The following is a 13,015-nucleotide window of genomic DNA, read 5'->3' as shown; positions in this document are numbered from 1 at the left end:
GGACGGTTGATGGGATTTTAATGTGCGGTTGAGATTGTGAGATGGGAGTGGGTGCGGATTGATGACGTGGATGATTTTGAGTGTTTGAAAAAGGAGTAAGTGGCTCGTGGAATTTGGCGCCTTGGGAAATTTGGAAGCAAATCGGGATAATTATATCTTCACACCTCACTTTTGAGGTGTGGAAATTTGGAAGAAAAGAGAGATAGAAAGAAACGAGAGAGAAAGTAAATATGTGATATGTGATTTGATTGATAAAAAAGAGATAAATAAATAGAATAAAGGTGGAAAAGAAATAGAGAGATATGTATATATCATAACTCAACAGATTTCTGCCCATTTGCCTTCTTGGGACCGCCGCTTAAATTTTGTGTTATATGTTCCCAGAATTTAAATTGATTTTTGAAAGAAAATTGTATTTTTTGGTTCTTTATTTTTTTTAAACATAAAACACATAATGTCATAATGCTTATATGATAGCTCAAGAGGTAAGAGTTAGGAAACATATGAGTTGAGGAATGGAAGGTTTAGGGATCAATCCTAAAAGGAAGTTTTTTTTTATAGGCAAATGTTAGTGGTTAGTTGTTAGTAAATTAGAAAACTCCTTCAAATTTTCCTTCAAATATTCGAACCCTATCATGGACCTTCCCCTTCCCAACCCGTATGTCCTCTAACTAACCCTCGGGGACATCCTTAAAAGGAGTAATTTATCTTTTCATTGTAAAAAAAAATAGTGATTATATGAATCAATTTTTGTTCAATCACCAACCTATATGGTGGGCCTAATCGGATGAAGAGTTATGAATTTATTGCTAGATTCAATTTATGCAAATTTTCAATAATTTGTTATTCTTCATTTTTCAAACTCTTCGTCTTCCTATTCCTCCTCCATACCTCTCCCTCAAACCCAACATGCCTTGTCATAGCCATCATCGAGTCTTCTTCCTCCCTCCTTCCCAAAACAAAACCCTCATTGTGACGACAACCAACCCAAACCCTCACCCCTTCTATTTTTTGCCTCCCTCTCTTTCCCTTCAAATCACCATCACCTCACAAACCCCGTGACGAAATCTCTATAGACACAAACAACTTAAATTTAAGAGAAAATCAAAGCCTCAGAGTTACAGTGGTAATTGACAATGATCTCACCAATTTTATCATGGCAAATGATTCATATGATTGTTAGTTATACTTTTCAAGATGTAAATTAGTTTTATTCAAACGTAAACAAAATTTCACATATTTTAAGGTATTAATTGAGAAATTATAATTTGACACATTAAATCGATGAGTGAATTTGAACTAAAGTTTAATCCAAGTTCACTCCTTGATTTCCGTGTTTTCTTTCCCTTTCTTTCCCCCTCCCTCCAACCAAACGAAGCCTAAAACTTAAAGCAAAATCAAAGAAAAGAACCATCACTTCATCACATACAAATTCTAGACCCTATAGTGGAGTTTACACTTTTTGGAAGTGGCCCGCTAGCTGTTGATAAAAAAAATTAAGTGTCCTGCAGGCCCCTCATATGATCTTTTTTCGGCTTTAACAAGTTGGATCATACTCTCTCCATTTTTTTTAAGTGTCGTTTTAGAACAATTTTTTTTTCTATTTAACTGTCATTTTAATGTTTTAGGTTACATTTTGTCAATTATACCCTTATTTTTTCAATAACTTCAGTTCACATTTTCCATAAAATTCTTCTTTTTTAATAACTATGAAGACCTTTAAAACTTTATGATTGGGTGAGAGTGGTAGGTGGTTTAATGATATGAGAGAGTGGGAAAAAAAACTAACAATTCACTATCTTGATTGGAGAGATTTATGACTTTATGATTGAGATGTGAGAGGGTAGAATGGGAAAAACAACTCTAATAATCCACTATCTTAATTAGAGAGCTTTATGCTAAAATGACACTTAAAAGGGAACAGAGAGAGTAATGATTAAGAAAAGCCTTTTCCAATATGATAGGCGCAGCATTATTCGTAGCCCGTAGCTCAGTATCATGGCTTCCACCATCCATATATTAGGCACTTATTTATTCTTTCAAGTTGATGAGCATGAGGATCCAAATCAGAACTTCAAAACTCTTCAGTCACACTGATGTCAATTGAACCTTGATAAACATGAATGATAAATCATAACTATATATTAGTTTTAAATTAGCTTCCAAATTTGTATGTGTTAACACCAAAATTTATAGCTTTGAAAATTTATCAGTGATATACTGAGTATGTAAATGCATGGCATGTGTTAGCATAATATCTACTTTCTACCAAATTATTATTACATATATTGGTTGAAATCATATGCCAATTGCTTTCCTAGTCGAAATATGGCCTAGTCGAAATATGGCCTTGGTTTTGAGGTCCAGATTATATGTTGATGGCACCATTTTAATGCCAAAGTGTTTATTGTCAAGAGTTCATAGGGAATTAAAATAACGTGGCATTTGCAATGTATATATTTCGACCACATAACTTCGACAAGGAGAAGATGCAACAATACTAAGTGGAAACTTTGTAATATATAGCCACATGAAAGGAGCTCCTCGACCAAGACAAGAAGATGAAGGTGGTTATTATCCATGTAGCATGAAGATGAAACTAACTTGAAGACACAATGGAATAAATTGAAGATGGCAGCTGTCATAGAAAGCGGAACAACGTGGCAATCATGGAGGTGGAAGTGGTGCAAGGAGTTACCATAAATATAGCTACGGGAAGTTGATACAAGTTGCTGCAAGTTATTTTATGTGTAATTATGCCAAGTGTATGGCTCTAGTGTAGGGAGTTATTTTCTAAGATTTAATCTCTACCGTATGATCTAGTGGTAGTTTCATTTCTTATTCTATAAGTAGCAAATCTGATTGTAAAATTACTCAGACTCACACAATTACTCAAAACTCTCCATGGATGCCTCCAAGTCTCATGTGACATATGGCTACAAAGAGACTAAGAGTGTGATGTGATTCTCACCTTTAATTTTCAATGCAATTTCATTTCCTTTGCCATTTTGATTTCCTTTTACTTTTTGTTCCTCTTTTTCCTTTCGATCCTCTACTCTTTTTTCCTTTTTGTTCATATCGTTCTTCACAAAAACCCAGCCTTGACATTTAAAACGTCTTCACTAAAGAACCCAGAAAGGACTCCGAATCCGGTCCTTAAATTGCTTTTGGATTCTATTTGTTTACCAAAAATCAGTGTAAACAAATTGGCACACCTGGTGGGACCATTTTAGTGAAAACTAAGTTTTTAAGTGTCATTTATGGTCCAGTTCTGAATTCCAGTTATTGACGTCATCTCGTTGATTTGATATATTGGTCTAAATTGACCATTTGATTTCAAGAATTGGTTTTTAGAATTTAAAAACCAATATCAAGAAGGCCAACGTATTGTGCTACTGTGCAACGAATTGAATTCTATTTGAGTTCAAATTGGAACTTGGCCACCAATTAGTATATTGATATTTTTCGTTCAGGTAGTACTCAGAATTTTGTGAAAATGTTTAATGGCAGAATGACAAATGATGTCATTTCTGAAAATTCTGGGCAAGGAGCAAATCAAAATGGTCAAGAACATACACAGTTCAACACATTGGGAATGGCTATGCCTTTGATTCAAAGTGGTTCATTGAATTTATTTCCATCAAATTCAACCATTGATATTGATTTACAATCAATTAGGCAACAAATTGATGAAAGTAGGTACAATATGGTGAACATGTTGACACAACAAATATCAACTATGTTTAATCCTCTCATTCAAAATACTCAACACTTAACTCGACAATTGTGTCGAATTGCTGATGTTCTTGGAGCACCGCCTTTGAACCAAACGTTCCAGCAAGTTCCTGATTATGGTCAAAGTGTGCCTCTAAATTTTACTCAACATGAAGTTCAGAATTTTAGTCAAAATGAGCCTCAAAATTTGCCTCAAGATCAGAATTTTGGTCCAAGCGAAGTTCTGAATGGACAAGAAAATTCAGTCCAAAATCAGCAACAGAATTTTGATCAAAATTTAGACAACAATGTCTTAGTTAATCGAAATCAAAATGACTATGGGGGGCCACAAAATGTGGCCAATGCTGTCGAAGAAGTTCTAAATCATCATGGTTTCAATGTTGGATATGCCAATCGTCCAAATGTCACGTCTCCGTTTTCTGAAGTAGTTCTTCAAGCAGAACTTCCAAGGGGAGGAAAGGTTCCAAAAGTTACTAAATTTTCAGGAGACACAGGTGAATCGACTGTTGAGCATATTGCAAGGTACCAACTTGAAATTTGTGATCTTGCTAACAATGAATTGTTGAAAATGAAATATTTTCCAAGTTCCTTGACGAAAAATGCTTTCACTTGGTTTACTACTCTACCTCCTAATTCGATCCATAATTGAATGAATTGGAGATGGCTTTTCATGAGCAATTCTTTAGAGGAGAAACCAAAGTGACATTAATGGACTTGGCTAATGTTGAGAGGCAACCGAATGAGCCAATTGATGACTACTTAATTCGATTTAGGCATATGAAAACTAGATGTTCTACTCATGTGCCTGAATTCGAATTAGTAAAAATGGCTATTGGGGGCCTAGACTATTCGATTAAAAAGAATTTGGTTAATGATGAGTTCATAGATATGACTCAATTGGCTCATAAGGTTAAAAGGGTAGAGAAACTAAGGCTTGAGAAATACAAGCCTGAAGAAGTTTTTCAAGGAGAAGAAAGTTCTTGCATAAGAGCCACTCAAAATCCTGAAATTGGTCAAGATGAAATTGATCAATCTGATGAGGATAGTGATAGTGATGAGAATGAAGTGAATATGGCTGAATTTAAGCCAAAGTCTCCCTATACTTATGAAGATGAGAGCAAAGGGAAATTTCCAGCAAAATCCTTCAAAGGATTGAAGACTACAAGTGACTATCAGAAGGTTATGGTGAAAAGGAGTCAGAATTTGCCAAGGACCTCAAGCCCAAAAGGGGTTGGCTGAAATATAAATATTTTCGTTTGAAATTCGGCATACATTGCCGAAATTCGGCACACGTTGCCGAAAATAAAAGAGAAATGCTCTTTGTGGCAAAATGATGTGCCAACTTGGTAAGAAACAATGGATTGGTCAAAGTTTGTTTTGCTAAGTATTGAAGTTATGGTTGAGATTTGATACTGGCTTTGGATTGATATTATATGATAATGAAACATGTTGCCATTATAAAATGTTTATATTCAAAGGCCAATGTTGAAATTGCATGATGGTACTGGACTAGTATTTCGACCAAGTTAGAAAAGGATATCACTTCGACCAAAGAGGATGATAATGGTTTACTCTTGAACTCTCCCAATTTTCTAAATTTTCCACTAATCTTAATTTGGCTTAGCCATTAAATGGTTTAGTCGAATTTTATATACTGAGGGTAGCAGGTAGCAATCAAAATGGTGAGTTACAATTTCAAAAGAAAAAAATGGCTAGGTGACTGCAAAAGGCCATGAGGAGTTTGCTTAAAATTTTGGTGATATAACTCAAAATGTTATTCCTCTCATTTTATTCGAGAAACAACATTTTGGGGGGCCTGTGTTAACACCAAAATTTATAGCTTTGAAAATTTATCAGTGATATACTGGGTATGTAAATGCATGGCATGTGTTAGCATAATATCTACTTTCTACCAAATTATTATTACATATATCGGTTGAAATCATATGCCAATTGCTTTCCTAGTCGAAATATGGCCTAGTCGAAATATGGCCTTGGTTTTGAGGTCCAGATTATATGTTGATGGCACCATTTTAATGCCAAAGTGTTTATTGTCAAGAGTTCATAGGGAATTAAAATAACGTGGCATTTGCAATGTATATATTTCGACCACATAACTTCGACAAGGAGAAGATGCAACAATACTAAGTGGAAACTTTGTAATATATAGCCACATGAAAGGAGCTCCTCGACCAAGACAAGAAGATGAAGGTGGTTATTATCCATGTAGCATGAAGATGAAACTAACTTGAAGACACAATGGAATAAATTGAAGATGGCAGCTGTCATAGAAAGCGGAACAACGTGGCAATCATGGAGGTGGAAGTGGTGCAAGGAGTTACCATAAATATAGCTACGGGAAGTTGATACAAGTTGCTGCAAGTTATTTTATGTGTAATTATGCCAAGTGTATGACTCTAGTGTAGGGAGTTATTTTCTAAGATTTAATCTCTACCGTAGGATCTAGTGGCAGTTTCATTTCTTATTCTATAAGTAGCAAATCTGATTGTAAAATTACTCAGACTCACACAATTACTCAAAACTCTCCATGGATGCCTCCAAGTCTCATGTGACATATGGCTACAAAGAGACTAAGAGTGTGATGTGATTCTCACCTTTAATTTTCAATGCAATTTCATTTCCTTTGCCATTTTGATTTCCTTTTACTTTTTGTTCCTCTTTTTCCTTTCGATCCTCTACTCTTTTTTCCTTTTTGTTCATATCGTTCTTCACAAAAACCCAGCCTTGACATTTAAAACGTCTTTACTAAAGAACCCAGAAAGGACTCCGAATCCGGTCCTTAAATTGCTTTTGGATTCTATTTGTTTACCAAAAATCAGTGTAAACAGTATGAAAATGCACTACCACATCAACATGCAACCCATGCTTAGCTTCACCTAAAACCCCAAGTGGTTTTTCCTTTTTTTTTAAGTTATAAGCCTTTATGGCTGGGCTTGAAGACAAATTCAAAGACTTCACTGTTCTGTTGTACAAAAATTCACTGTAGAGAAGTCACAGCTAAATTGATGCTCACCACTTACCATTAATTTTTCATTTTTCTTCGTATATATACCTTTTCACATTACTGCATCAACAAAAGGATTATAAAGTTTCATAATATACATGATATATATAAGAATTAAACCCCAAGTACAACTTGTTTAAGATTTATCCAACAGTATAATGCTGCTACTGAGGCCTAATCTATGAAAAAGATAAAGTGGGCACTAAAAAATTTCACCCCACACTAAGTCTAACATTGCACATGGTCACATTCACATCCATGATTCAATATTTCCATTTAATATATTTACATTACCTACTTAATTTGATCACAAGCAAACAAATTAATTAACCAGCCATATTTTTTATTTATTTTAGTAGAACATATCAAAGGAGGAGCTACTTTGAGGATCATGAGCATGATTTTCAGGAACCAAGGAATCAAAGAAATTGGTCCAATTCTCATCTTCATCATCTTCTAATTCCTCTCCGGTTGTTACTGAAGTGTCCATCACAATTTCATCATTCCTCACAAATCGTCCTCTAACACGTGGCCGGCTGTCAGCCAATGTCTTCCTGCAAGCATACTAATCCCCAAAAGAAAACAAATTAGTCAAACAATGTTTCATTAAGATTAAGAGAAAAATGAAATGTATGTATAATGTTAATACCATATCTATATGTCAAAAAATGAGATTGCAAAGTAACAGTGCACTATGACTAAATAGTACCAAAGTGGAGCAATAGAGCTATATACAGTGCATTGTGTTGGACAGTAACACAACATGTCTAATTGATTCTTTCCTCCAATTTTAATAGTAGTTCAATAAGACAAAATATAGGAGAAATTTCATGCTTCTAAATCATGAATTTCAGGACCTGTTTCAATACACTAAAACAAAAGTGATTATACATAGATATGTGATTTTAAGTCAATCAACATAATGTTTAATAATAATTTTTAACCTCTGCAAACATACATTAGCCGTGATTCAAAATTGTCACTAGTTAAACATAGTGTGAATTGAAGATATCACTTAAAACCAAATGTAAAAGTAGCATTTTCAACGTGAAATCACAACTAATTGTATATTTTAGGGTTAAAAACTATAACCGTCCCTGAACTTTGAGCGAGATTTGAAAACCGTCCCTCGCCGGAAAATTATCTGAAAACCGTCCTCAGACTATTGAAAACTAAATTGACCCGTCCCTCCGGCCACCATCCCTCCGGCGAGGCCCTTATGTGGCACGCCACGTCATTTAATGAGGATTACGTGTAATTTTTTTATTATTTAAAATTAAAAAATTCCTAATTTCTTTATTCCTAAATCTAAACCTTAATCCCTAAACATAAATCCCTAAAGATACACATAATCAAAACTCCCAAATATGATTCTGTTTTCCCTAATTCATGAGTTAGGGTTCAATCTTCTTCAAAGATCTTCATCTTCTCAACCCACCCAGAAACAAACCGTGAACATCATCAACATACTGTAGGAGGAAAAAATCAATTTCATCCTTCTTAAAAGCTCAAACCCCATTTCCTCACCTCATCCATCCTCTCACGGTCTCACCCAAAACCTTCCCCCAACAAGAAAAATCAAATCTAGACAAACAACATCAATATAAACCCCAACCCAGAAAAAACCCATTCACAATGAAACCTGCATCAAATCAGACAAGGGAAGACAATTAAAAAGACCTTGCCACTGTAACACCCACTCACCACGGAAACCCATTCACCACCGCACTATTGTGGATGCAGATCGAGCACTGACTCCGGCGACTGAGGAGGAGGATCTAGGAACGGTGGTTATGGTGAAAGGGAAGGAAAATTGGGGTAACAGAATTAAGCATCGATGGAGGAGAACCATTCCATACAGATCTGTTTTGTGAGCGAAATTGAGGTGAGTGAAACCCAAACCTGTAATGAAACCCACTCGAAGAGACAAAGAAACTGAGAAGAACATGTCACAGCAGATCTTTCTGCAATCCCAGCGGATCTCTTCCTCTTATCTCCAATCTGATGGGTGGTGGTGGTTAAGGTTGAGGTTTAGGAGGAGGTGGTTAAGGATGAGGTTAAGGTGAAGGTTAAGGTTATTTTAGGGGGGAAAACTAGGGATTTAATGTTAATTTGGGGATTTAGGGTTAATTTAGGATAATTGGGTTAATTCAGATAATTTGGAGATATTTTTTAATTTTAAATAAAAAAAAAATTACACGTAATCCTCATTAAATGACGTGGCGTGCCACATAAGTGCCTCGCCGGAGGGATAGTGGCCGGAGGGACGGGTCAATTTAGTTTTCAATAGTCTGAGGACGGTTTTCAGATAATTTTCCGGCGAGGGACGGTTTTCAAATCTCGCTCAAAGTTCAGGGACGGTTATAGTTTTTAACCCTATATTTTATATCTTTTACGCGGCCGGCAAATCTCTATTGTGCAAAGAACAGTCATCAATTTTAGTCCTATTATCGTATTGAGCCTATTGATTGTTGAAAGTGTCACCTCATTTTTTTAGTTGGGAATTTTTTGTCAACCTTTTACTGTTTAACCTTAACTTTGAACCTTTTATGTGGTTTTAGATCATGTCATGATTTCACACTTTTTCACCACTGGTTATCCTTTTCACAGACTTGTCTTGTCCATTTTATTGGAGTTTCTTTTCAATTCCTCCCGGTCTCACATTTACTGTTCTTTTCTTCGATAATGGGTGTCTCACACTCATTTTCACTATAATTCTTATAAATGTGAGTGTAATGGGAAAAATTATATTTATACAACTTTAGGAGGATATGGGAGAGGCATGAAGAGAAGGACAAAAAGCAGGAGATGTGATCTAATATTAAAAAAGAAAAATTAAGATCTCTTATAGAAGATGAAGAAATTGTCTCTAATTAACATCTTTACCACCATTCCACAATGTGAAGTTTACTATATAACTTATAAGGTTAATGGTCAAATTAGTCTCTGAATTTGTAAACGAGTTTGATTTTAATCTCTCTGACGAAAAATGACGCTTAGTGGCGGTAAAAAACCGTCAAAAATTGTATAAATAACCGTCACTAAATGTCATTTTTCGTCAGATGTAATAAAATCAAACTCACTTACAAACTCATGGACTAATTTGACCATTAACCCTAAATTATATACTAGGAGGCTTGTTAGATTATCAATGTGGGAGATTGAACTTTTGAAATATTAAAAAAAAATCAACATAAATGAGGCGTAAACAATAATTTTTGTAATAATTGAAAGAGAAGGGAGACTCTAGTACAAGGAAAAAAAATCATATTTTAAAATTTTTTTATGTGAAACTTAAGTGAGTTTGAAAACATAGTGAAGTGAAAATGACCACCTCTAATCTCTCTCAATTTAGAATGGACAAAAAAATCATTGCCTTATAGAAAATAGAAATTCCTTCTATTTATTTTTTGGAAAGATAATTCCTTCTATTTGTTAATATAATAATAACGTATCTTAAAATATTAAAAGGACAAACTAAACCTTAATTTTCTTGGTGAAGTTCCTCTGGTTTCTCTTGCTTCTATACCGCTCAATCCTCAACTTCTTCTCCTCTGGGCTATAAGGACTGGCAGCCCTGGTCATTTCTTCTATTATCATACTACTCTCAGTTGACAAAGGACTATCTGAGTGATGATAATGTGACATTCCTCTAGCACTCTGCATTAAGACCAAAAACAAAATTGAATCATTAATTCACTTGACATTGATCAGAACACAACATATATTAAAAAATTATGAAATCAAACAAAATAGAAATGGCCTTAAGCAGAGTTTTAAATTATAATCCGTAACTTGAATTGCAACCACAACATATAGGATTTTGGAGTTTCTCCAACAATATCGTGTCCATAAATGCAGTTGTATCAATCCTGTTAGGGTTTCAAATTATAATCTCGATAAGCGCAATTGCGACCATAATGTAACAGATTTTAGAGTTTTCACATTGACATTGATATTGCGACTGCAATTGTAGCCGCATCACCGCACATTTGTGCCGTAACTCAGCCGCAACCACAATCATAATTTAAAACACTAAACCCCACAATTCCATAAAACATATATATATATATATATATATATATATATATAGTTAACATAGTTTCTGCTAACAGGAGGGGACCTGCAGATCACCGGTACTGTAAACTCTCCGCACCGGACCGTTCTTCGAGTCCATCAACTCAGCGAACAGAGCAGAGAAGGGGTGGTGGACTCCACTATTCTTCTGCAGCGAGTGGCTGCTAACGCTCCTCTGCATCAAGCCAACTCGCTGAGTCTCGTGACTTGCCAGCGAGCTCGGCGACCCCACGTAACTGGTGCTCCCGCTGCTGCCACTGTAATTGGCATTGGAACTCACCTCCGAGTTGAGTTGCGAGAGCGAGTCCAGCTCGCTGAGGGTAAGTTGGTAGTTGTGAGTTGGCGATGGCGGGAAGTGGGTGAGGGAATCGGTGGCGCGTGTATACATGGTGCGTAGTGGGTCGAAAGGAAGGAAGAAGAAGAAGAAGTTAGTATAGAAGAAGAAGAGTGAATATGAAAGCTGAGAGCTAAGTATTTAATACCTTCGCATGTGAGAGATACAGAACAAGACAAAACACAAAATTGAGCAATTTTGAGGGGCCACTTCTTATGTTTAGAGTGGTCAAACTCATCAGAAAGTATATAAATATGTTAACTAAAGAGAAATTCATAGAAGTAAAGATTCACCTTTACGTAAAACATTAATTTAAAACTTGGCTACTCATCCTAATTCTCCACACCAACCCAAATAGTTACAAAGTTCGATAACATATTGATCGGTCCAGAAGATTCACAACTAAGTAAACATTGTGTTGGTTGATCAAGACAACTTAAATGAAGTCTTAAATCTATCCAACACCTAGTTTGAAAAATGCAAGACGAACAGTTAATAATTCAAAGATCATCAAACCATAGTTGTTATTTTATTCATCTCTATTTATAAGTAATTTTCACCTGATTTTCTAGGATCAACAAAATAGTTACTAGGGAGTTAAAAAAAAATAGTTACTATTTATTAATTGATTTAGTTTCAAAAAAATGTATTAATTGATTTGTTGGTTTGAAATGAATCTTCAAGTTTAATAGATCCGAACATATGAACAAATCTTCCTCCAATAGTCTAATGAACATAAAGGACAAATTATCACATCATGTATCATAGGAGGCAGAGTAGCAATCAATCTCCCATTAGGCGTTCCACTTCCGTCGGTATTTTGTTTCTATTCAAGTAATGGGTACAGTTTCAAAGAAACAAATCATTTGTGCTTTTGTTAAGTGGTCACAACAAGTTTAAACTTATAATCTCCTGGAAACTATTCAAACCCTTCATGACTTAAAGCCTAACTAGCAACTCTCATTTGTACTATATAGTTGTGAAAACTTAATATATAATTGCCCAAACAGATTTAATTATAATGAGCTGGACTCATACTCATGGTTGTTTGTAATTGTAGTCATCAGATTTGAATATTAGCGCGAACTCTAAATTGCAGCGGATGTGCAACCGCCGCAAAGCACTTTTTGTGGCGGTTAATTAAAACAAACGTAAAATGCTAATAAAACTGTCGCAAAATGCTTATTTTATTGTAGTAGTACGTTAAATTAGTCATAAACAACTTAAGCTGATAAGAACCAGTGTAATTTTGTTCATATGACTAATTTAATTTTTAATTCTCACAAAAGTTTCATGAAGCAAGTGCCAACATTCTAGTGTTTTAATGAGTTTTCTGCCAGTGTTCAAAATTTGGAGACAATTTCAAATGATTGTAAGAAATAAGCAACTATTTACATCCTTTTGTGCCCCAATTTGTTTGATGGAAACATGATGCATAAATGACTAATTAACATAGTGTGGATCATGGGAAACATAGTAGCTTCCCACATTAGGTGCATTTTATTTGGTCTTTGTTTCTATTTTAAGTAATGGGTATAGTTACTAAGCAATAAATCTGCTTGGTAGTGGAAATTCAGAATTGAACCCGTAATGGGTATAGTCACTAAGCAATAATTGAACCCATATAAATTCATAGAATAAGTACTTTTGAAATGTTAATTTACATCCATAAAATACTCTTGGTGGAAGTTCATAATGTTCAATTCCAAGTATTGAGGAGCAACTTCGAATGCATATAGACATAGGAAAGAGTATTGCTAGCTAGTAAATGTTTGAAGAAACGATGGATGTAATTGAAGTGGACAAACCAATAGGATGTTTTTTTAAGGATGTGAAGTTTATTC

At 35.0% G+C, this 13,015-nt stretch overlaps 2 protein-coding genes across 2 annotated transcripts; one reads left to right on the top strand and one right to left on the bottom strand.

Moving 5' to 3' along the window:
* The first annotated feature begins 2,862 nt into the window (after window positions 1–2,862).
* On the top strand, window positions 2,863–6,472 carry LOC130735801 (uncharacterized). Its single transcript, XM_057587694.1, has 2 exons — window positions 2,863–4,257; window positions 5,906–6,472. Exons 1-2 carry the CDS (start codon window positions 3,497–3,499, stop codon window positions 5,985–5,987), a joined length of 843 nt encoding a protein of 280 aa, XP_057443677.1. The 5' UTR covers window positions 2,863–3,496; the 3' UTR covers window positions 5,988–6,472.
* A 375-nt stretch (window positions 6,473–6,847) lies between these two features.
* On the bottom strand, window positions 6,848–11,290 carry LOC130735800 (zinc finger protein CO3). The gene is made up of 3 exons (XM_057587693.1): window positions 10,884–11,290; window positions 10,244–10,420; window positions 6,848–7,325 (listed from the first exon to the last, which is right to left on the bottom strand). Exons 1-3 carry the CDS (start codon window positions 11,223–11,225, stop codon window positions 7,113–7,115), a joined length of 732 nt encoding a protein of 243 aa, XP_057443676.1. The 5' UTR covers window positions 11,226–11,290; the 3' UTR covers window positions 6,848–7,112.
* Window positions 11,291–13,015: the final 1,725 nt, after the last annotated feature.

This window comes from Lotus japonicus, chromosome 2 (genome assembly GCF_012489685.1).
Source record: "Lotus japonicus ecotype B-129 chromosome 2, LjGifu_v1.2".
NCBI lineage: Eukaryota > Viridiplantae > Streptophyta > Magnoliopsida > Fabales > Fabaceae > Lotus > Lotus japonicus.
This window is presented reverse-complemented; position numbering and strand designations above follow the sequence as displayed.